The sequence below is a fragment of the Gracilinanus agilis genome, chromosome 4, assembly GCF_016433145.1.
Source record: "Gracilinanus agilis isolate LMUSP501 chromosome 4, AgileGrace, whole genome shotgun sequence".
NCBI lineage: Eukaryota > Metazoa > Chordata > Mammalia > Didelphimorphia > Didelphidae > Gracilinanus > Gracilinanus agilis.
Window position 1 is genome coordinate 372,322,376 of NC_058133.1, and position 24,636 is coordinate 372,347,011.

Consider the following 24,636-nt stretch of genomic DNA (forward strand, 5'->3'; position numbering starts at 1 on the left):
GTGTGTGTGTGTGTGTGTGTGTGTGTGTGTGTGTGTGTGTGTGTGTGGTGTCTTGTGCTAGATAGGTCAGAGAAAATTAACTGCCTGGATCCAAGAGACATCTGGAATTTATGTCTAAGGGTCTTCTAACAGAGGATAGATAGCTTAGACATAACCAGCCTGAGAGTAATTACTGTTGGCTCTTCATTGCTTAGAAGCTCATAATCTAATTTGTGAGTTATCCATAATTCTACTTCCCTTGTTACCTACCTTTCTACTACCTTTTTTGTAGGTAGTAACAACTGTGTGTGTTAGTAAGCAAAGGAAAAATGTTAAGTCTTTTTTTGTTCAAAAGCTACAAAAAGAGGTTAAAACTACTGCCTAAAATATGAGGCTTTCAAAATGCTGAAGATTTAATTCACATTTGAAATAAGAGATAATTCAAATTTGGGCCTTTAAGTAGAAATTACCGATTTCCTTTGCAAACAATAATAAAACAATCTAGAAGTTTTTCTAGTAAGGAATCTTATCATCTATAGGCTGACATCAATTTGCAGAATTATGGCTCACCCAGTTCTTCAAAGGTTCCTTAATAATTCTGGGTGAAAGGATAGATTTTAATCTCATTTACCTTAGGAAGAGTAGGAGTGCAATTCTCCAGATCACAGGTGGGTGGAGAACTGTAACCACAGTAGCAAAAAGCAGACTTAGTCAAACAGCTATACTAAACAGGGTAATATTAAGGAAGCATTAACAAGATATAGCAAACAAAAAGAAAATTCTTGAATTGGAAATCATAGATTTACATCTCTATAACTTAGTATATTATCCACTATTCTTCATTGTGAATGAGTGCATATTACAAATCAAGAAACTTTTATTTTATATGTTTGTTTTCGTGGTTCAATGCATGTTGGAGCTTTAAAAAAATTTCAAAATCAGAAACTTTGAATTTGACTATTTGCAATAGGAATGAGAAAAAAAGTCACATGCTAAAATAAAAAAATAACTTCAGAATAGCAGTAAATTTCCCCATAGTAGACAGAAAATAACCTGAATACCAAAATCTTCCCATAATCACTTAATAAGTCAAAGGAGAAAGAAATTATATTCATGATTAGCATACACAGTCCTAAAACATTTTTTAATTGATGTTCTTGTCTTTTTACATAATATCTGGTTTTGAATCTAATCTGCAAAAAAATTTTCAAGTTTATATTACCAACTGAAATATATCTTGTGAAATTCATTGTTATTAAGGATAGGAACTTAATATTTTTACTCTATTTAAGATTAATGAAGGTAAAATATTCTTCAGGTATTCTGCCCATCTAAAAGTGACATTCTGGTACTAGGAAAAAAGATAACAGAAATTTATACAGTGCTTCATTTTCAAATCTATATCTCCAGTCATAAACTAAATTGCTTTATCAAAAAAAATATTGAGTAGATTTAACAGAAATCAAGGACAAAATTTAAACTTAATTTTCTAGTTCACTTCAATTATATTTTGAAATGTACAGTGTATCTCATATGGAAACTTAAATTTGTAGCACCTTTATTAATTGTCAAGATTGACAGATCACAATGTAATAGAAACATCTCAACTTGATCCAGAAAGAAAAGCAGCAGAGCGGTAACTGAACAAATTTTATAAATCTGATTAAGTATCATCTTCTCATAACTACGTTTAATATTTCCTCCTTTCCCTCTATGTCCTCCAGAACCCCTTTTCTTCAAACCTTCATGAACAGAAAGACACCTTCAGACAGTAAGGTATATTAAAAAATTAGCGCTGAGTGGCATATGCAATTAATAATTAGAAACTTCTTTCACTACTGAGTTCTATGCCCTTCTTAAAAGTATTGAGTATGTCTTATGAAGGAGTTGCTACAAAGAGTCAAAAGAACTCATTTCCTCAACAGGAGAAGCAGAGAGAATAACAAAATAGGAAGGAAAGAAGGGTTCTGTAGTAAATGTGAGCCAGGAAGGTAGGACAATAACAAGTCAAGTTTCCCCCCTTCCTTACCTAATGATTTTGTTTTACCCTACTTGCCATCCAATCCTCTTCAACAAAAATCCCTTACTTGTTAATCCTATCCAGCATCCAACCTCTTCATCTTAATAGCTAAAAGATCTCATGAGTAAATAGCTTGCTGAATTGGCAATGAGTAAGTTGATTGTTCTCCTCAGAAATATTCTGGTTTATTTTTATTTCAATCAAGTAACATTTATATACTGAATACCAACTATGCATAAGTTATAATGCTAAGTTCTCTAGGGAATTGTTAATAATTCAGCTGGCAAGATAAGATAAATGCTACCTTTAAGATATATATACGTAGATATATAAACACACACACACACATACAAAATGAAGAAATATGTGGCTTAAAGGGCTAAGTACATGGCATAAACAGTTTTAATGAACTTAATGAGTTAAAAGTTTCTAAGGGTTTGGTGACACCAAAAAAAGTGTCATGAGAAAAAGTAGGATAAGATCTGGACCTTAAGAGGGCTAAAATTTGACTACATGAATAGGAGGGCATTCTAAGTGCTTACACATTGGAGACATGGGAATCCAGACTAATATGAACAAAAAAGAAAGCCCAAAAAACAAATGGAAGGACAGTTAATGGGCATATGTGGCTAAAATATAGTTGGAAAACAGTGGGAGATAAATTTGACTAAATATCTTGAAATTTAGTTTGTGGAGGGCTTTCAATGCAGGGCTGAGGAGTTTGAACCTTATTCTGTAAGAGAGGTCATGATTCAAGATTTCTGGATGGTGAATAACTTGAAAATGATATTTTGAGAAAATTCACTTGGTAGCCATGTACTGAATGAGATGGAGTAGAGGGCAAAGAACAATCTGTAGTTTTTCTTTTTAAATACTGTATAGGGTTATTTATGCTATTTACATTGTTTAAAGAAGATAACATTTCCATGAAAAAAACATTAAACTGAAAGTCAGAAGACCAAGCTCCTTCTTGTTTAAGATAATACATCTTCCTATTTAAGATGCCATCTTTTAGTCTCTGTATTTTCTAATAGAAAATGACATACCATCTGAATTTATCCACTTTAGAGATATTGTAAGAATTATAATGACTGAAATTTAACTTTTCATAAGTTCTGAAAGAGTCAAATACTATTAGATCTCTACTGATAAAATGTCAAAATAACAAAAAATGTGACAAGTCTTGCCAAGTGCATTCTACAACATACATATAGCTATATCACAAATGAAAGAGATTTATGCACTTAAGTCTAGAGTAATAAAAAAATCCATTTTGATTCTAAAGTAACCAGGGATAATAGATCCAAAAAAATATCTTCTAATATAATAACCTTAAAAAATAGTACATTAATTTCACTGACATTTCCACTGCTCAGCATTTCTGTGTATACCTTCTTTGAGGTTACTTTATAAGTCACATAAGTCTCATTACATGAACACATCACTTTTGGCCAAAGATAAAAATGCCTAACTTATTTACCAAATTTGGCTCTGAAGGACTTTTGACAGTTTAGAATATTAAATATACATTCAAATGATGAAGAATTGCATCACTGAACATTTTTTTTAAAGCACTACAGGCTTTTTTTTTTTTTAACCCTTACCTTCTGGTCTTAGAATCAATACTGTATATTGGTTCCAAGGCAGAAGAGTGGTAAGGGCTAGGCAATAGGGGTTAAGTGACTTGCCCAGGATCACACAGCTAGAAAGTGGAACCTAGGACCTCCAGACTCTAGGCCTGGCTCTCAATCCATGGAGCCACCCCTCCTTTTTTAAAGGACTAGTCTTTAAGGTAAATAGTCCTCCCTCTTCAAACACAATGAGAGCCAGTGTTGGAGTAAAAATATATACATTTTTAAAATCTACACCCTAAAATAATCTGCTTTATAAGCACAGAGCTTCAACTTTTTGCTTCACAGTCCCTCCCCCCCCCCCCCCCGGTAGTATGTGAAGCCCAAGGATTTTCCCACAACAATGTTTTAAATGTAATACAATTTTTTCCTCATTCAAGTAAATTTGATTCCACTCCACCCTAAATTATGGGCAGATAACCAAATTAAGAATTCTGGCCAATATTTAAATCGTCATCTTTGAATCCTAACTTTTCCTTTTTGCTTTACAATAGCAAGCAGGAATTCCATGAAGATATTTACCACTGGAGGCATCCTTGGAATAAAATATTTCTCTGAAGGATAGTTATTCTTGAATAAATGATCTGTTATAACTTTTAAAATTCATTCAACAAAATTAAGCAATTTCTATTATATGGCCCTGGGCTAGCCACAATGGGTGATCCAATACTATCCCTGTCCTTTACCATCATATTTCATAGCCTATCAAAGTCTAAGAGTAGATAGAAAAACCTAAAAAATTATCAATTTTAGAAACTAGAGATCAAGAGAAATGGTTCTTCTTAACAGCACTGTTTTATTAAATACTTAGCAAATAATATATATTCTTCAAGTTGTTATAGTTTCTTTAAAAAAAAATTTAAGTCAATAAACCACCTGCATTGTTAGAACAAATCACTTATTTTTAAAGTCTTTTATGGGACATTAAAAAATTGTTATCAATAGGAAGATTAAATAATTAAGACTAACAAAAGATGTTTCAACAACTTAAGTATATGCCAATTATAAGACAAAGGTGTTTATAGAGCTGGCCTGGTGGCCAGAAAGATCAAGTTTTGCCTGACATAATGCTGGGTAAGTCAATTCCTGGGTAAGTCAATCAACTTCTCAGTGCCATAGGAAGAATAGGTGCTGGCCTACATTGGTAAAAGAAGTTTTCTCACTTGGGAGTTCCCTATAACTATGAAATCAAAAGTCCAATCCCTTATGTCAATTTCAAAAAAAAAAAAAATACTCTTTTCAATATGTATAGTGGTAAAGATACATCTTTACACATAGCTTACAAAATTTGCAAAATATTTCTAATTATGAGATTAAAGCCGGCAGTTTAATGTGGCTACCTGACTAATAAAATACTATTTATCAACTAAAGGAATCTTAGATATTCTAAAATTACTCAAACTAACATTTATTTAAAAAAATATTACATTTTGTCAATAGTTATTTATCATCATGAGGCAGTCTTTCTTCAAAGCCAAATTTAAATAGTGCTGGTATTTGGCAGTCTTTTACAAACCAAGGTCAAAATAGAAATAAATTTGAAATGTGCAGCTATTTACTGTCTTAAGCAGCATGATTGAAAATATTTGCTTTTTCTGAAAGTTGGAGAAAACTCTAACATCATAAATGAAAGTCCTATTTTTTCTTTTCTTTCCAGATAGTTAATCCCAATTTCTGTTATTAAAAGTTGTTGTTATTCATTGTACTGGTCTGGCCTTTCAAACATGAAGAAAATTATCCTTGCAGTAAAATGTCCATTCTCTTCTTTGTGACTTTTCTCTGCTACTCATCTGTTTTACAAGTTTCCACTTTCTAACACCATTCACATTACTCTTTTTGAATCCTATTCTGTTTCACATTTCCCCCCCAGGACTACAATCTAAAGTGTTTTCAGGGTGGCAATTTAAAATAGAATCTACATTGTCTTCAGGAATATCAGAATAGACCAAAATCTGTGGCCATTTTGCCTAAAATGCAATTTTCTCTTACAAACTTCAACTCTTAACACAGGCTGCAGATTGAGCTCTGACTAGCAAACTGTTATAATTATGTAATTTTTGCTAAAGTGAAAGGAACTATTTCATTCTGTTTTATTTTCCCACCCTTTCTGGTAGAACTTCAAAGGTCATTTCAGGTTAGGATGTACTTAGATCGATCTTTGTCCAAATTAACTTTTTTTAACATTAAAAAAAAACTTTAATAATGTTTTAGCTTTTTAAAAAAGCAACTTTCAAGCTTGGTTAGTCAGCTTGAGAGCAATGACCATTGAGGTAAGTGAGTGTTCAGCAAAATGTTATATTTCAAATAAAAGCATCTTTATAATAGAGGGGGGGAAAGGATTAAACCCCTTAACAGAGCTCTGAAGACATTATGAGCATGGATAAGTTCAATAGCATAATTCTAAAGATAATATATATCTTCTAGGAAAAAGTTATATTCTTATATAACAATACCTCTGAGACTGAGTCATTCTGCATATCTGAGGCTGTATTCCATTAAATAGCAAAAACTTTTAAAACTAAACATTTTGGAAAGAATTGTCATCACTTTGGACATCTGTTGTATATAGTGCTATAATACAGTGACGTCCTCAAGGTCTACTGAGATGGGTGGGAATATTTAACTTAGCATCTGTCAGTATACATACATCGTGCCCCCTCAGTCACAGTACAGCTGTCCCTCTCTGCCTCCTATTTTCTCCCTTAGTTTCATAAAGTTTTCAGTTATTACTTTTCACTACTTTCATGATGCCTATTTGTATCAATCTGAAAGGCTCAGAAACCAGAAGAGTAAACATGTTAGAAGAGTGTTAGAATAAATAATTTGTAAATGACTTTTTTTTAGCTTTTTTTTTTAACCCTTAACTTCTGTGTATTGGCTCCTAGGTGGAAGAGTGGTAAGGGTGGGCAATGGGGGTCAAGTGACTTGTCCAGGGTCACACAGCTGGGAAGTGTCTGAGGCCAGATTTGAACCTAGGACCTCCCATCTCTAGGCCTGACTCTCAATCCTCTGAGCTACCCAGTTTCCCCATAAATGACTTCTTTTTAAAAAAGATCCAAGAACTTTAGTTCTGCAGATTGTGAAAACTCTTTAGGTTGCTAAGGATCACCCCTCCCTTTTTTTTTTCTTAGCTTACTTCCTAGTTCTTGGTTGCATTCCATATGGGTGACTGGCCAGAAAGTGAACAGGTTCAAGACAGGTAAGGTATTACTCTAATCACATAACAAAAGAAGAAAAAAAAAAAGCAATAGGAACTGGAAAAATGTTTGAATTACACAGTAACCTAAGATTTAGGTAGGAATAAGGTTGGTAATCATAGGACCATAGCTGGAAATGAGTTCATTGAACATCTAAGTCTAACCCCTCATTTTATAAGTGGGGAAACTGAGGCTCAAGAAGGTTAAATGACTTACCTAAACAAGAAGACAAAGGCTACAAATAAAAATGTGTTCTTAAGGGAGCTTCTGAAAATTGTCAAGGAAAAAAGATGATTTGCAAAATAATATGCTACTGATTCACCACTATATACTTCATATAAAAAGCTCTGGCACAAGCAGTGCCCAATCAAGCTGCTTTTAACTAATCATCTGTCAATATACATATACCATTCATCTCCAAACACCATGACCACTCCCACCCCACAGTACAATAGTCCCTCTCTCACAGCTTCATAAACTCCCTTTTGAGGCTTATTCTTCTGTGGCTCCATTCCCCTTGCAAGTCTGCCTTTGGTATTGCGGAAGCTTGGGGGAAATATAAAAGATAAGGCGCCTACTTTCAAGAGAACTTCTTTGCTGTACTCTCACTTATAAGTCTTCCTACCTTCAAAATGGCTATGGAGATTCTGAATGTTTCTGCCTAATTACTGGGTAATTCGTGAAGAAGAAAAAGCTCTTCCAAATATGTTAAGAGATATGCACCATCTAAATGATTCTTCCTAAACCTTATAAATCCTTTGAAAGTAGAATTATCTTGAAGTAAATATTTAGCTCTTATCTATCATTCATCCAGTGTTTCATGGAGGTGATCCTAGGTTCTTGACTATATACATTGTGGTGTAAAAAGTCAACTAGCTTCTCTTTCATTCCTAAAAATACAAATGATGTCATTTTTTTTCTCTCAATTTATTTAGGGTGTGAGGGGAAAGATTTTTCTATAACTGAGTCAAGCCCCTTGACTTTTAATCACATTTGAGTATCAATAGATTGGTTGACAGTAATTCTATCAAAACAAAAATTTGCCCTTCTCCAATAATATACAACCAAATTAAAAAAAATATATTAATACTACTGTATAGTACTGTTATAAAAGTTCAAGTGTTATTCTGTTCTTTCTGCATATTAAAATGGGGATCCATCCATATAGATTAGCAGATGGTCTTTATCTGTGGGCTTTTTTCCTGTATTCATTTTGTTTAAAGTTTAGATAACCATGACAAGTGTGGTACTTGAATTATAGTTCTAGGGGAAGTTAAGTGACACAGTAGATAAAGTGCCAGGCCCTAAATTAGGAAGACTTGGGGGCAAAATCTGGCCTTAGACCCTTCCTAGCCAGGTATTCTGGCCAAGTCACAACCTCAAAGACTGCTTTGCCTTTGCCACTCTTCTGTCTTAGAACTGATAGGGATAGAAGGTACTGGTTTAAAAAAAAAAAAAAGGATTATAGTTCAAGAGTTAGAAGGGATCTCAATGGCCATCCAATGCAATCCCTCCCATTTGACAGATGAGGAAACAGAGATCCAGGGAGGTTAAGTGATTTGCTTAAGGTTAGATACCAAGTGCTGAAAGTGTGATCTGAACCCAGGTTTTCTAACCACAAGTTAACCTTGTTTTGTGTGTGTGTGTGTGTGTGTGTGTGTGTGTGTTTTTAAACAGTACTATGTTGCAATTCCATTGAATAACACAATTAGAATTTTGATAATGGTTTCATTAATGACATGCAAAATACACACATCTTCATTTAAGTTTCCCATAATCATTTAGATTCCTTTCTCAGCCCCCCCACCAAAAAGTAAGGGAACTTACATTTCAAAAGAACGAAAGCTGCCAAAATATGAAGACCTTTTTCATTTGACTTCTTATCTGTCACTTATCACAGTGTTTGTACATGGGAGCTCAAATGAGTGATCCCACTGTAGAACTGCTTCTAATTAATAGACAAAGTAATATTTTCAAATTTAAGTACTTAAGACACCACTCCTCCCCTAAAGAGCTCTTTAGAATAGAAAGTTCAGCATCATTCAAAAAAAGTAAGTTTATTTCCAACATGGAATATTGTATGTTTCAAGAAATAAGGAAAGATGGAACTAAGTTATTAGCTCCCCCTAAGTCAGATCTTCACTCTCTATGGCTCTTCATTTTGCCTTAAGTAGCTTTTAGAAATTAGAAATAGTATTAGTAGTCATACCTATATTCATATAGAAGCACAAACACAAGCTTTTAACTCATATTCATAGGAAGTCAGAGATGTGTTAGAGTGGATTAAAAGCCAGGGAACCTGTATTTGAATCCTGGCTCTGCTACTTAGTGTATATTTCAGGCAAATCATTTAACCTGTAAGGTCCTCAGTTTCCTAATCTACAAAATAAGGGATGCTGAACTAGTTAACTACCATGTATCCTATTTAATTATACATTAAATAACATTTATAAAGCCCTTCACAAAGTACAAAGCGCATAATAGGGCCTACATAAATGTTTACTTCCTTGCTTCCACATACAGTCTAGCCTAAATCTGTGGTGCTATGATTTGACTGCTATGATTAACTAATCATGCTATTTTTGATCTTAAAAATATGTAACTTGAAAAAAGAGATTATAAAAAGGTTGAAAAAAATTAAGCTCTAATATATATTACATGTAAATTAAGGAACATTTCCATATAGGGAACTGATCTCATTATGCCCTAACAAAATCCCAAACCTGGAAATCAAATTTTTGATCCTCCTTTGAAACATCTATTTATTGTGTCATTAATCATCAAAACCATTTTGATGTAACTCCTATTCATCAATGTGCTGTGCTGGGCACTATATAAAACAGTTTAAATAGAATATCTTCTAAGGGATGACAGTCTTAAAACTGAGCACTAGTAATAAAACTTTGCTACTATAGTATAAAGCATCACTGCCTGCTTTATATTAAATTTATTAATAGTTTAATATGTGTGTCTAGGCAATGAGACTAAAAACTTCAAATCAGTCCTACCTTTATATACTTTAAAAGGGATCACTTCCTGCATTTAAAGAATTCTCACCATCAACATATAACTAACTCCACTGAGGATACAGACATGAACTTGTTTGTCTCATATATAGTCTAAGACCATGGACACAGAGAATATAGGAAAAAGCAGAAAGGATGAAAAGCCAAAAGTGTCATTAGTTCTATGTTGAAGTGTCAGTGACAGTAGCAGAAACAAAACACAAGTTTGAAAGGTTTAAATTCAGTCAGCTAACAAAAAAGCCAAATTTATCTTTTTTAAACACAAATATTAAATGGTTTCAACTCAGCATGGTTTTTTGGGTTTGCCAATAAATACTCTCCACCACTGAACATCTGGCTGAATAAGATTAGTTGGGGCACCAAGATCTAGTTTCTGATACTAGTCTCTAACTAAATAACGAAGACCTTTTGCTTATTCCTATAAACAATTTCACAAAATGGAATGAGGATAAAATAAAGTCTCACAAATTTATTCAGAAATGGCAGGTAGGCACTAAAAAGCACATAGGCACTAAAGTGTTAAGGGAATAACTATAATGATCCATTTCAAAAGAAATTCCCTTTTTTAGGACTAATTAAGACTTTATGATTGAATAAAATAAGAATAGATATACAAATGAACAAGGAAAAACAGGTATAATTTTCAGTATGATCCAGTGAAGCTGTACCTGGCTCTGACCCACTTTGTCTGCTCTAGCAATACCATCTAAGCAACAAAGAATAACTATTGTTGACATTTAAATATCAATAAGCACATGAGCTTTGATAGCACCACTATGGCCCTTACCCACTGGAAGCTTATATTCTAAGGAGACATAACTCATATGTACCTTTAAACTTATGATTATGCAAAATATATCTACTGATAATTTTGTAGATAGTTTTAATTTTGTTTTTTGTTGCATTTGTGAGGTTTTTTCCCTCTTCCCCCCACTATTTGGAAGACAGGGTAAGATTCTAAGAAGGAGGTTAACTGCAAGTGTTTTCTAGATCTGATCAAAACCACTCTTTCTAGTTGTAGTATTCTGAATGAGCTCAGGATACTAAGCATTACACTAAGTGGTCAGTAAGATCTAGGAAGAGCCTGAATGTAGTCTTATAAGAAGGTACAGAGTCTATACATAACGGGCCTGTACACTCATTAAAATAAGCCAAAAGCAAGTTTGTTTGACTTTAACCAACAGCTTTAATAAAATTCATTTACTATAATGCTGTGGAAGTAAATCACATGACAAATGGAGTTATTGTAGCTGCAGAATGGAAGCAGCTCAGGCAATTACCTCAACTCTTCACCACCTCCTCAAATATCAAGTTTTGACTCCCTGGGGAAAATGGGTTGTTTCTTTTTTTTTTTTCTTTTTAATTACCCTTCATGTAAAATGATAACTTTTTTAAAATTATGCTTGGGTGGGTTATTATATCCTATGGTAAACCCTTTCTCCCTCCCATACTTCCATTTGAGATGTGTTTAAGAAAGTAAATCTTCTGAAATAGTTGGAATTAAGGGCTTTTATGGCATTTCTGAAGTTTATTCCCCAGAAAGAGTGGGAAACAGGAAACTAAAATTCATTTAGTCTGGGGAAGTCAAAAACTGTAATTCAAAAGTAGAAGGCAAGGAGAAGAAATTGAAAAAGTGACACCACCAAGTATGACTCTATCCTTAAAAACTGTTCATTGTCAGTTTGAGCAATAAATGTCTCTAGGCTCCAATTTTATAATTTATAAAATGAAGAAGTCTAACTGGATTTTAGAATTTAGTGATAGAAGGGACCTTAGAAATGAACCCTAAGGTTTGGTCCTGCTGAAAAATTCTATAATTCTATTGTAGAGGACTATCACTGGGGAAAAAACCAATAACAAAACACTTCTCTTGAACATGACCATCCACCTACCCTATAGTTGTTCAGTACTTTTTTACTAAAAAAATGTACACACGAAGGAATTTAGAAAATCCTGTTTATGATATATTCAACTTAGCATTATTGTGGATGCAAACTTGTTGCATAATACTTTGTTTGCTTCTAACACTAAGAATACATCAGAAATGTCAAAGGGCTCCAAGACTGTATTTTTGTAAAAATTCAGGTAATGAGTGCACAGGCAAGCTCTTCAAGTCTTAAAGTTATACTTTCATAGTTTTATGCACAGGATGCCAACTGGCACAACACTGCCACATCACTGAAGGTTGCAGTGTATTTGTCAGTTGGCTGTTGAAACATGAGGCTTGAATTGACAAATCCTTCAATATATCTAAGATTATCTGCTTTGTTTTTTACACTTCCACTATTTCTGGAAAAAAAAAAAACCCAAAACAAACCAAAACCCAAACCCAAACACTTGTTCTTCTTTCAGCCTGATTACTTTATAACAGCCTATAAAGGACTCAACATTGCATACTTTAAAAAATAATAATTTTTTTGGTACCTTTGCTGATGTTCACTAGCACAAAAAGCCTAAATCTTAGTTCTAAACTGGCCTTATCGTATCATGTTTTCTGGTTATCCATTTCCAGGAAATTCCTAATCTGGGGGTGCAGGAAGACCTGAATCTTCTCCCTCCCCAATAAGATTTTAGCTTTTAATTCCGCTGAAGAGTTTGAAATGACTGTTAGTATCCCTTGGAGGAAAAGTAGCCGACTATTGGAGACCTGGATTTCCTGCTATGCCACCCCCATCTCAACCACTCACCTCTTTGATCTTTGCCCTCTTCAGACGGATTTCTGGATCGGTGGGCTCTCGTCCTATAGCCCCAATAGGAGGGCGGAAGTCCAGGTGAGGCAGTCCACCGGCATTCCCTTTATTAAGCAGTTCGTTTTGGAGAACTTGCTCCTTTTCCTGGAGAATATCTTTCTGAATCTCCTCGGGCAACTTCTGCAGCGTCTCCTTGGCCTCTCTTAGGGCTCGCTCGTGGTCTTCTCGAATCTTGGCCAAATTGTCCGCGGCCGCGGCCGCGGCAACCGCTGCTGCCCTCTCACCTTCGCCCTCGCCTTCCCCCTTACTCCCTGCGCCGATGCCGCCCAAGCCGAGCCCCTGCTTGTGATCGGAAGCTGACTGGAGGGCCGAGTTGGAGTGGAAGAAGACCCCGCTAAGCAGCTTCGAAGAATCCGGCAAGAAGAAGATCGCCCCGAAGCAGAGGGTGATGAAGGCGCTGAATACCAGCAGCAAGACGAACTTCTCGGTCAGACGGAAAGCGCCCGGCCCGGCTACCTTCCTGATGCCCAAGCCGCCAATAGTGCCACCGCCCCCACCTCCCAATCCACTGCCCAACCCGCCCCCGGGAGGGCTGTTGAACATGGGCAGCAGGCCCCCCATCGGCATCTCTCCTGGAGATCCTGGGGACGCTAGGTGGCCCTGATCTCCGCGGCGGGCAGCCCCAAACTTCACCCCTCTGCAGCCCGGCTGTCAGGGGCTCAGGATCCAAGTCCCGGGCATCCAGAGCCCAATAATCTTCCCGCTAGGTTGTAGATTCCCACCTGGAGTGGAGAGGGAGGGTAGAGGGGGGTAAACAAATTCCCCAACCCCTCACTTCTTTCCGGAGGGGGTCTCCGGAGGAAGCTCTGATTGCCCACCCACACCGCACAGGAGGCTCCTTCGGCTGCAGCTGCTACAAGGAGAAAGCAGAAAAGGAGAATTATTTGGATAAAGTTTCCGGTGGGTTCCCCGCCCCACAGGGGTCCCCACCTCCTGGCAAGGCTCTGGGCGCCGCCCTCGCTGCCCCCTCCTTGGTGTCGAGGTGAAGTTTTTAGGTCCTACACCTTGGACTGTCGGTGTCCTGCACACACCTGGGTGGCAGCAGGGGCTGGGATGAAATCGAACACCTTCCCCCCCCCAGCAGGCACTGCCAACTCCAAAGCTTAGAGGGGCGCGGCCAGGGGCTAGTCAACTTCGGCCGCGCACCGTGTTCATCATCCCGGCTGTTCTTTCAGTGGTGTCGGCGGCAGCTGCTGCTTTGGATGTTCTGGCCACCGCTCTCCCGAGCGGGCTGGCAGGCGCTCGGGTGAGCTGTACTGCTCGCTAGCTACTCCTCAGCGGCCGGGTTTCCTCTAATGCAACTCCCGGGCTCTGGGTGATCGGAAATGAGGGCGGTGACGCGCTGCCAAGAGTGACAGCACCTCCCGGCCAATCCCCGGCCGCCCGGGGCCCGGTGGAGGGCGCACGGACCCAACGAAGGGAGGGGCAGGGCGGGGCTGGACCAAGGGAGGGAGCTCAGCGCTGAGGTGGGAGGGGGCGAGGGGAAAGAGAGGCGGGGAATTTACGGGAAGCTCGGCCTTCTGGGGGCCGGAGACTGGGGGTCTACGGGGTGCCGCGGAGCCCCGGGGGGAGGGGAGAAAGAAAGAAACACCGTAGACCTCGAGGCGGGAAGGGGTAATAGCTGGGGGCTCTGGGAGCTAGGCTGTGTTGGGTAGCGGGTAGTGATGGTGTGCTAAGGGTGGGAGGGAGGAGGGGTGCTGTTTGTACAAAGTCCTGGGCTTGGCCCTCCGGAGACCCTAGGTTAAATAAACGCCGGAGGCAAAGGGCAGCTAACCCTGAACTGAAGGGGGCGGGACTCCGGTTCCTGGAGTTGATCTTTACCCTAGCTCGGCCCTGGGCAGTTCTTGCACTGCTTTTCCCCCAAGTTAACTTTGTTGAGGCTCCCCAGGGGGAGGATGGGGATAGTTTCACTAATCCCTTTAGGTGGCCTCTTAGACTCTTGTGCCTTAGCCTGAGGGGAATTGTGGGGGGCAGAGGAGTCAATGACTGTTCCTACTTTAATAACGATTCAAAGTTAGTTATATCCGATTAATTACCTTCTTTAAAAGGAAAACACTGAGGAGGTCGAAACCAAAGTGCTTAGGCAGTAGCTATGCCTTCTTAACCTCCCTCCCTCCCCCCAATGTGGCATTTTAATGTTTTTCTTTTCCGAAAGAGGAGAGTAGATGCATGAAGCTTTTAAATTTTCTTGAACTCTCACTTGGTATCATCCCTCCTTACATCCTTTCCCCATTTACAGCAGCAGTGCGCAGCGGTTGTTGACTTTTCACTTCAAAAAAAAAAAAAAAAAAAAAAAAAAAGTCGAAGTTAAATGTTCTCCTCTACGATTCTAAAATTCATTTAGTCTGTGCAAGTTAACAAACATGGTCAAATTTTCCACCCGAAAGGAACAGTTAACAGTGCCCTAGTTACAGGCAATAAATGAGATACTTGGGTTGAAATTTAAAAAAAAAAAAAATTCAACTTTAGAGTAAGTTCAATGAAGGGAGAACACAGAGGTTGATTCATGACAGAATCTTTTCCCAAAATGTGGTCTTAATTTTACTGGTCCTGAACAAACAGCCAGATCATCAGTAGCAGAAGTTTCATGCCTCCTCATCTTTGAAAGCAAGCATCTTTGTGGCTAACCCACCCTGTCTAGGAAACACAATTTGATTCTTGTTGCTGTTCTGCCTTTTGTACGACCAAAGTAAATGCTGGCAATTTTGACGATGCCAAGAAATTCAGTAGCTTTCAGAATTGACAAATATGAGTTTAAAAATTGAAATTGAAACTATAGTCAATTGTAGGATTGATGTCTAGTATTAACTTGATTTACCTGACTTTTAGAACCAAATTGTGTTCCATTGTAGACTAGGTTTATCTCCACTGAGGCACACATTTTTTAAATAGGAAATCGTCGTTTGGGAAGGTATGCTTTAAGATTATGGCATTTTAGTACCTGCTATGAAATTATATGTCCAGAAGAGTGCAGTATGTCCAAGCAGGGTAATATTGTACTACAGGGCTAAAAAAGGGAGAAAACTTTTTTATTTTAAAAAATTAAAAGTATTCACTAAAAGGCAAATATTGTTTTGAGCAATCGTTATAAAACACTGGTAAGACTGAAACTTCTCTTCAAAATGGTGCTATAAACATCAGCTAACCAATTAATTTTCTTCTACACTGTTATATAATATTTTATATAGACTGCCCTGTAATGAAATGTCTGTAAACAATATTTTTGGATAGCATTCGTTAGTGTAACAATTTTTAAAAGAAACGCCAAAATACTAAAACTTTTCATTAGTGTCATGGGAAAATAATAAAATTGTCTTTTAAGTCCATCCTAAGTGTTGAGAGAAGATGCAAAGCTATAATTCTAACTTTCTAGTAGTCTTTAAATTACTGCTTTTGTGTAAACAAGAGTAGGCATTATTTCATTTAGTACTTCAGTCTGTAGAGGGGACATTAAAATTCACTGCAAGATATTAGAAAGGATTCAAGAATGACATTGTTTTCTATCAACTAGAAATTTTATGTTTTTTAAGAATATGTTACATATACAAGTCATTAAATCTTTTTTCCCCTCCATTTCCTCATTTGTAAAATGAGCTGGGGAAGGAAATAGCAAATCACTCCAAGTATCTTTGCCAAAAAAACTCAAATGAAATCATGAAGAGTCTAATAAGACTGAAAACAACTGAACAACTTATAAACAACTTAAAAGCACCATGTTGTATTCAGCTCCATATTTCTGTTGTTTTTTAATTATGTGTAACACTTCTTCAAAGATGGAAAATTCTAACTGTGATGGCTTATTAAGACATAAATTAATACGGATGGGTGCATACTAATATACATATAAAGACTGACAGTTTATTTTAGATAGAATGAGAAAAATATGACAGCTTTGGTACTGTCAGAGGAGAAATAAAAAGTAGAAACCAACAGAACAGTAAGATTTAGGGAGATGTTTGGAAAGATACCTCCCCAGCTAATGAATCAAATTCAGTTATAAAATTATAGAACGAGAAATGAGCTTATATTTTACCCAAGACAAACCCTTTGTTTTAGAGTGGAAGAACCTGAGGACCTGAGAAGTTAAATGATTTAGCTATGGTCACAGAGTTTATTGGCCCCTGAGCTAGGATTAGAAATCAAGTCCTCTGCCTACTAAATTTTTGATTTTCCCTTTGACAAGCAAAGATGTGAACCAGCTTTGGAAAGTACCATTGACTTGCTCAAAGCACACGGCAAGGAATAACCACCAACATAACCTTCTTGGGAGATCTTAGAATTTAGAAGTAAACTTTGGAGATCAGCTAGCCCAGTGTCCTATATTTTGCAGATTAGGAAGACTGAGCCCTAGAAAGGTTACATGACTTTCCCTATATCATATAGATTTTAAGTAGCATAATTAAACTTAAAACCTAGATCATTAAATTACAAATCCAGTTCTTTTCTATGGGCTACTAAAAATACTTATAGAGTTTCACAATTTTAAAAAGACTGGAAGGGGAAAGGAAATGTGTTTATTCATTTACAAAGCTAGGTACATTTAAAAGATTTGTTCAGATAAAAAAAAAACAAATTTATCTGAGCTTTTCTTAATTTCTTAATGACTTGTAATTAAAGTCATAATAGAAGCTTGTATTTACATAGTAACTTAAGTGCTTTTCTTACAACCTTATTAGGTAGAAAATGAAGGAATCATTCATATATTATAAATAGGGAAACTGAAGCTATGAGAATATGAAATCTGTTTAAGGCCACAAGGTTAAAAAGTGGCAGAGCTCAGAATCAAAGCAAAATGATTTGATTCCAAGTTTTTTCTAATTATGGTCTGAAAGTTTTACACAAAATAAAATTTAATAAATCATATATGTATATATGCATGTATATTTATTTCTTTTTTCAAGAGTTAAGCAATCATTATTTTAACAGTAATTATACCTAGATTACTTCAATGCAGATTTTGAATAAAATTTTAGAAGAACTGAAGGACAAATGTTTATTATGATTAGATATTTTCAGATAACTCTCCATTTAAAAGCTGTCCAAAAAAAGTGGGGAAGAATTTATTTTTTAAGTAAAAACTTTATAGATATCTTTTTAAAAATATTACTAGAAATTCTACTAGAATCCTTTCTCATTTTCCTCCCCACCTTGAGGGGAAATATAACAAGACTTGATTTTTTTTCTAATGAGAACACAAAACTTCTGGAAAATATTTAGAAATGGTTCATTTCACAATCAAAAAATAATCTAATTCAAAATGACTAAAATACATAGATCATTAACTATTACATTAAAGACGTAAAAACTCAGGTAGCTCAGAAAGTTGAATTTATCCTTTCACAGAAGTTTCTATAAAGTATGTCTTAAAATTTCAGGTCTATCCCATGATAAGAATTACTTTCAAATTTTAATTTCTGAAAAACATAGTAATAATAAAAATCATGTCTTCACATTAGAGCACAGTAAATAGCTTTGTATAGAAAACATGTATCTGTATATAATAAAATTTTATGACTAAATAAAAAAAAACTTTCAAGCCAGAATATTATTGGCCTTTGTTTAACTCTTATTAATAAATCCACTAACATTCACAAACTGGAGGTTTTACATAATGTAAATAATATTTGCATTCAGATTAATATCTTAGCATATTGTTCCTTCTCTATCTCCTCCTCTGGAAATATATTTATGTTGGAACAGACTTAGTAACAGATTTAATATTTAGTACTCTAGTTGATATAGTCTGATGTAGACCAAGAAAAGCCTGATCAGTGTTTTGTCTGTCCCAGCCAGCCTTCTGCCAAAAGATCTGCTTTTATTTGGGTAATAATTTTCATAACTACAACAGCCCCCAAATTACAAGTGAATTGGTTCAAAAATTTCATTTTTAATTCAGCTGTTTAGTTCTCTTAACATATTTATTTCCCTATAGAATAGTGGGTAAATTCCCAGGCTACCCCACAAAATTTTATTTAAGACACAATGTAACTGAAAACATTTGCAATGAAAAATGGCAGCAAAAAAGGTATCTTGGTATACTGGTAAGTATAAGACTTAAAGTCAGGAAAGACATGGGATCAAATCCCTTCCTCCATCACTTACTAATTTTGCAAACCTCAGTAAATCACTTAATTTTGTGTCTTATTTTCTCATCTGTAACAGAAGGAATAAAGTCTGTGATGCTTATCTTACAGAGTTCTGAAGTTTTAAGAAATCATGTATGGAAAACAATTTGCATATTTTAAAGTGCTTTAAAATGTTAGTTATTGTAATTACTGATCAATTAGTAATTGAATAGAATAAAATTATAGCCACTACAAAGGTATAAAGGTGAGAAATAAAGTGCTATATATGAGTAATGGCAAGAAGGCCAATTTGGTTAGACAGTAGTATATGTGAAGAGGCATAATATAAGGCCTGGAAAATTAGGTTGGAGCCAGGTTGTGAAGGACTTTAAACTAAGAGTCTGTATTTGACATTAGAGGTAATAAAGACATAGATTCTCATAAGGTTTCTTAAAAAGAGAGCTGATCATTAGAGGCTATGGGCACAGAACTGAAATGGTCCTTAAAAATTCCAATCTGACTTCCTCATCTGACAGATAAGGAAACATTCAGAGAGGTTGAGACACTTCTGTAGGGTTATATTGTTCATGTGTAGCAAAGGCAGGATAAAATGTAAATAAATATCCATGCATCTGATCTAATGCTTTTTTCCCTACCCCATGAGTCTTGGTGGTACTGGTTCCTTGTCATGCCAAATCTCACTTGAGATTTATGCCTTCATTTTTCCTTGATGCTGCTATTTCGCTAGCACTACTCCCACTTGTCAGACTTGATTAGCTGGAGGAGGTATTTATGCTCAAAAATGGAAGATAAGGAGGAAGGAGAGATTTTCTTGAGGTAAGTGAAAGTAAGGAGATAAAGTGTGAAAGCAAGAAGTTAAGAGGATATTGTATGCATAATTTTAAGAAAAATATTACCTAGAGTATAGTTAATTTAGCTACAAAAGAGAAAATTTGGGGAATATGAAGTTTAAACTATCCCATTCATAAGAAAGGAGAAAAAAAGTACTGTCAGTGAAAAGAACAGCAGGGCTGGGGAGCTGACTAACATACAGGAGGAATTTTGCATCCTTTATACTTGGAATCTTCCCCAAAACACTTCTATCATGTCAGATAATAGTTGGGATAGGGTTCAGACTGATGACAAGAGCTTTTTTACTAGGGCTTACAGCAATTTAGCCAGGTATTTAGGAAAGTTAAAGGGAAAAAGAAGAGGCAGCATAACTACAATCTCTTGATTCTAGGCTAACTTTGGATATATGTTTCCAAGATGATTTTAGGCAAATAACTTCTCGTTGTTTCCAGTGATCCTTTAAGACTAGATGATTCTGATGGGTAGGGGAGGAAGTTTCTTGTTGGATACTCTCTAAATTGATGGAATCACTGGTCTGGTTTTGTTTGTTTGTTTTTTAAGAAGGAAAGGGAGAAAGCCAGAATATCCCTGGTCAGATAAGCTTGACAGGAGAATGTGTGAGTAGAGTATAGATAGAGCCCAGGTGAGATTTCATATATACTTGGGTAGCATAAAAGAAGCATTTTAGGTATTGGGCATGTTCTTGTGTTGGGTTAGATGTGCTCTCCAGGTTACTCTCCCCTCAGGAGCAGTGTCAGGGTAGATGTGGCATTTATATTTCTGAGCTGCTATGTATATATTTCTGCCTGCAATAGACTGTTATTTGGGAATCAGAACATCTGCACCTGGGGGAAGGGACGATAATGAATGAAGGAAAACAAATTTAAGAACTTATATTACCAGTCTTTACTAAACCTAAGGACACACATACAAAAGCAAAATCAGACCTGAACTCCAGCTTACTCTCTAATAAGTGAGCAAAAACACATACAGGGAAAATAGTGACTTAGGAGTGATATTTTTGTTTGGTGAGGTTTGTAAGTCAAGCTTTCTTAACTCAGAGGGTTATTTATGTGCTGTATTCTAAATAAGCTTAAAAATTTTTCAGTAACAAAAGAACATTTTTCTTTCCCTAGCGTTAATATATTAGTTAAATTTTTAAAGAAGGAAATGAAATACTTTTTCCCCTTTAAAAAACAAAAAAAGGATCATTTTGTCTGCTGTAATACCCTACTGAAATACCATATATGAAAATGAAAGAATCACTCCAAATTTTACTATCAGAGATCCAACTTTAATGAACCTTTTAGCCTATGTTGATCACAACCAATTCTCTTTAAGTCTTTTCTATGCTTATGCTATCTGGACACTCTTTCCCCATCCAGGCTCCTTCTTCTTGATCTTGGGCTTTCTCACCTATGCTAGAAGTTTGAGGTGATTCCCCAAAGGGCAGCCATATGTTTACAATTCATGACTATAGTCCTAGTTGAAATCCATATACCTGATTTACACTCTCCTACCAATATATACATATTACTTTGACAGAGAGTGGGCACAAAGTGACAGAAAGCAAGTTCTGAGGTATATTGATAGGATACCCATGTGCCTGGTGCAACTTACTACTCTGGACTGTAGGCTCTGAAGTTCTTGGTTGTTTTAGGGAACAATCAGCACCATGTGCCACCTGTTGGGTAGAACTGTTCCTCTTTTATTTTTTGAATCCCTGGTTTCTCCTCCCCTACCTCCTCACATGTAGAAGGCCACAATTAGGACCTCCTCACATGTAGTAATCTTAGGTTGAAAAATCCCAAATCCACATTTCTGTCAGCTTTAATACTATATATAATTGTGCCATAGTCCCCAAACAATTCTTTGATTCAGTTGCTCAGCAATAAACCTAAAAGTCCTAAAAAACAATCAAAGTAAAAATAAATTAACTTCTGGGAAGCAATACATCATAAAGTCTTCTTTACCACCAGTAAGTACCTTTTCCTCTAAGGATTCACTTTCACTTAGAATTACCTGTGTATCTCTGTAAGTCTTTCAGAAGTCTCTCATTATCTCTCAGAATTACCTGTGTATCTCTTTTAAGTCATTTGTATCTGATGGACTACTTTTCCCCTCTGATCCTCACAGAATTATCTGTCTCCTCAACCTGCTTTCCTTTGTGTTCTTCACACAAATATCTTTTTTTTCTGATATTTGCAGTAAGTAAAATTGTTCACAATGCTACCTTACACCTCAAATATACATTGATAAATTGTGTCAAAAATATATTATTCACCATACTTATATGGTATGCTCTCTTGTGACTTTTCCACAAGGGAAACATTCATGGGACACACACCAAATAGTCATAAAAGGAAAAATACTAGAGGAGTTGCCAGACTACAAAATCCTGAGTTCTCATGCCCCTTGATTCCAAGGAATTGTTCGTTCACTTTGTAACAGCAGTAGAATTTAGTCACTCTCAATATCAAGGGATCAATCCTAGCAATGAGATATTTTCTATAGCTTAAACATGTTTCTTAATTGCACCTGCCATAGAATTGGGAGTACTGGAGAACTGCAATTCTCTCTCCTCTTTCCTGTTTTCATATTTCATATTTCATCTCCTTTCCTCTCCTTCATTCTATATCTGTCCATTAAAAAAACAGTTAATATTATCAGAAAACCTAATATGTTATTTTAAAAAGAGAATTTTAAAAATCACAGTTGATATACTGCAAAAAATCTATGGCTAGATTTAAACTTTTGTAAGGGGAGGTTAAACCCTTTTCCCATTTAAAAGAAATCCACATCATAGAATATGGATTGCAAGGCCCTGCCTGCCTCCTCTACTTTAGGTTTCTTTCCCTAAACACAGACGACTGAACATTGAACCTAAGACATGGAACTTTTCAGTGTTAATGGCTACTTGGTAATTGTAAATAAATAAAAAATTAAAAAATGAACCAAATTTGAGGAGAATGAGCTGGAGAAGAAAATGACAAATCACGCAATATCTTTGTTAAGAAAATTCCAAATGTTATATAAGATTATTCACTTAAAAAATAATATGGAAACATGTTTTGTGTGATAATACATGTATAACTCAGACTGAATTGCTTGCCAGTTCCAGGGTTGGGGTGGTGGGGAAGGGGGGGGGGGAGAAGAGAAGGAGATACTTTGAATTATATAACTTTGGAAAACTTATGTGGAAATTTGTTATTTAAAAATTTTTTTTAAATTATATTCAAGACAAGTTGTCAGAGCTGGATTGGTGTAGGGAATTTCTCAGATGAAATTAAAACTATTGTTAGTCATATGAAAAAAATGCTCTAAGTCACCATTAATTTGAGAAATACAAATTAAAATAAACAACTCTGAGGTAGATCCGTGAACCTATCAGACTTGCTAATATTACAAAAAATGAAACTGATAAATATTGGAGGGGTTGTGGGTAAATTGTGACACTAATACACTGTTGGTGGGACTGATAACTGATCCAATCCTCCTAGAGAACAATTTGGAGCCATGCCAAAAGGGCCATAAAACTGTGCAAAATCTTTGACCTAGCAATACCACTACTAAGTCTATATTCCAAAGAGAGTAAGAATAAGAGAAAAGGACCTACTTGTACAAAAATATTAATAGCAGCTCTTTTTGTGGTGGCAAAGAACTGGAAACCGAAGAGCTGTTCAATAATTGGGGAATGGCTAAACAAGTTGTGGCATATAATTGTGAGGGAATACTACTCAGCTATGAGATAGGATGAACAAGACAATCATAAAAAAACTGGAAAGACTATTATGAAGTGATGAAAAGTGAAGTGAGCAGAACCAGGAGAACACTCACAGTACTAGCAATAAAGTATGATGATCAACTGTGAATGACATAACTATTATCAGCAATGCAAGTAAATAGGACAACTCCAAGGACCTCATGGCAAAAAATACTATCGCCATTGAAGGAACTGATGGAGTCTAAATGGAGACTGAAGCATGCCATTTTTTACTTTATTTCCTTCATGAATTTTTATATTATAAACATGGAAATCTGTATGCATGGTAGCACATGTGTAACTTATTGTCATTGACTTGGAAGAAGAAGGGATAGAAAGAACATAGATCACAAAATGTCAGAAAACAATTATTAAAAAATTGTTTCACATATAATTGGGAAAAATATAACAGAAAATGACCTGATAACATTATAAAGTATGTACCATGATTAGTCATAAGTCAAACTGAAGAAGTTCTTCAGTTAACTGGATTGAATTATTGGATGTTAGTGATGGGTCAAAGACAATTGACAAAAACGCAGGAAGCTTCTTGGCATTGGATGGCTAAAGCATCTTTCACACATATTGTGAATTTTAAAAAGCAAGCATCTGCTCTAAAGAGAAAATACAATTTTTCTTTCTGCCTTTTGTTTCTTGGAGGGCACAGTGTAAGAAGGGGATTTCCCTCTCTTCTTTTCCTCACTGGCAATATCCTCTTACAGCAGAGGCATATGGCAACATCCAATGGACCAGATAACAGCTGCAGAGTCATGTTGGCAAAAAGGCTTGAAAGTTTGGTGCCTGAAACTTGTGTTTTATTTGGGAGAAGGTAGGCCATATGCTAAAGGCTTCTGCTCACTGTTTGGTTTGTGTTCTTTGTTTTGTTTTGTTTTGTTTTTTTTAAGACTGTATCTTTCCATGTCATCCACACAGGAAGTCAGAAGCTACTCAGAGGCCTGATCCTACTGTTGATCTTGAGGTTGCATCATATTATTGCTGGACTTATTGAAGACACTGGATCTGGTTTAGCCCTATTGTAGGTAAAAACTCCCAAGCTCAAGCAGGCCACTCTACTCAGCTTTACCCAGTAGCAGGGCTTATAGCCTGGGCCACCATAACCCTCTATAGTTCTTTCTGAAAGAGCAGAGCATCTTAGATATCAGGAATTCAGTTGAGACCAAAGTTGGAAACATTGAAAACCACAAACATCAAAGCCACCTAGGAGGTGGTTCAGAGGACTCCACAGAGCAACTTAGCTAGCAAAGAAACTTTGTCCCCTAAGGAGTAGTTTAAGGATATAGACAGTTAGGAGACCCAGTGGATAGTCCTCAAGTTAGGAAGAACTGAGTTCAA

General features: G+C 36.2%; 1 protein-coding gene across 2 annotated transcripts in view; it reads right to left on the minus strand.

The window, feature by feature from the left end:
* The window catches only part of MAN1A1 (mannosidase alpha class 1A member 1), a 157,724-nt gene extending 144,254 nt beyond the window's left edge, over positions 1–13,470 (minus strand). Inside the window, exons 1-2 of one of the 2 annotated variants that reach the window (XM_044676850.1) lie at positions 12,934–13,470; positions 12,541–12,882 (exon numbers count right to left, since the gene is read on the minus strand). In XM_044676850.1, coding sequence (XP_044532785.1) covers positions 12,541–12,882; positions 12,934–13,170 — 579 coding nt within the window. In that variant the 5' untranslated portion in view covers positions 13,171–13,470. Of the gene's footprint in view, positions 1–12,540 lie in introns of both variants that reach the window. The other variant, XM_044676849.1, reaches the window with a different exon arrangement.
* Between the last annotated feature and the right edge of the window lie 11,166 nt (positions 13,471–24,636).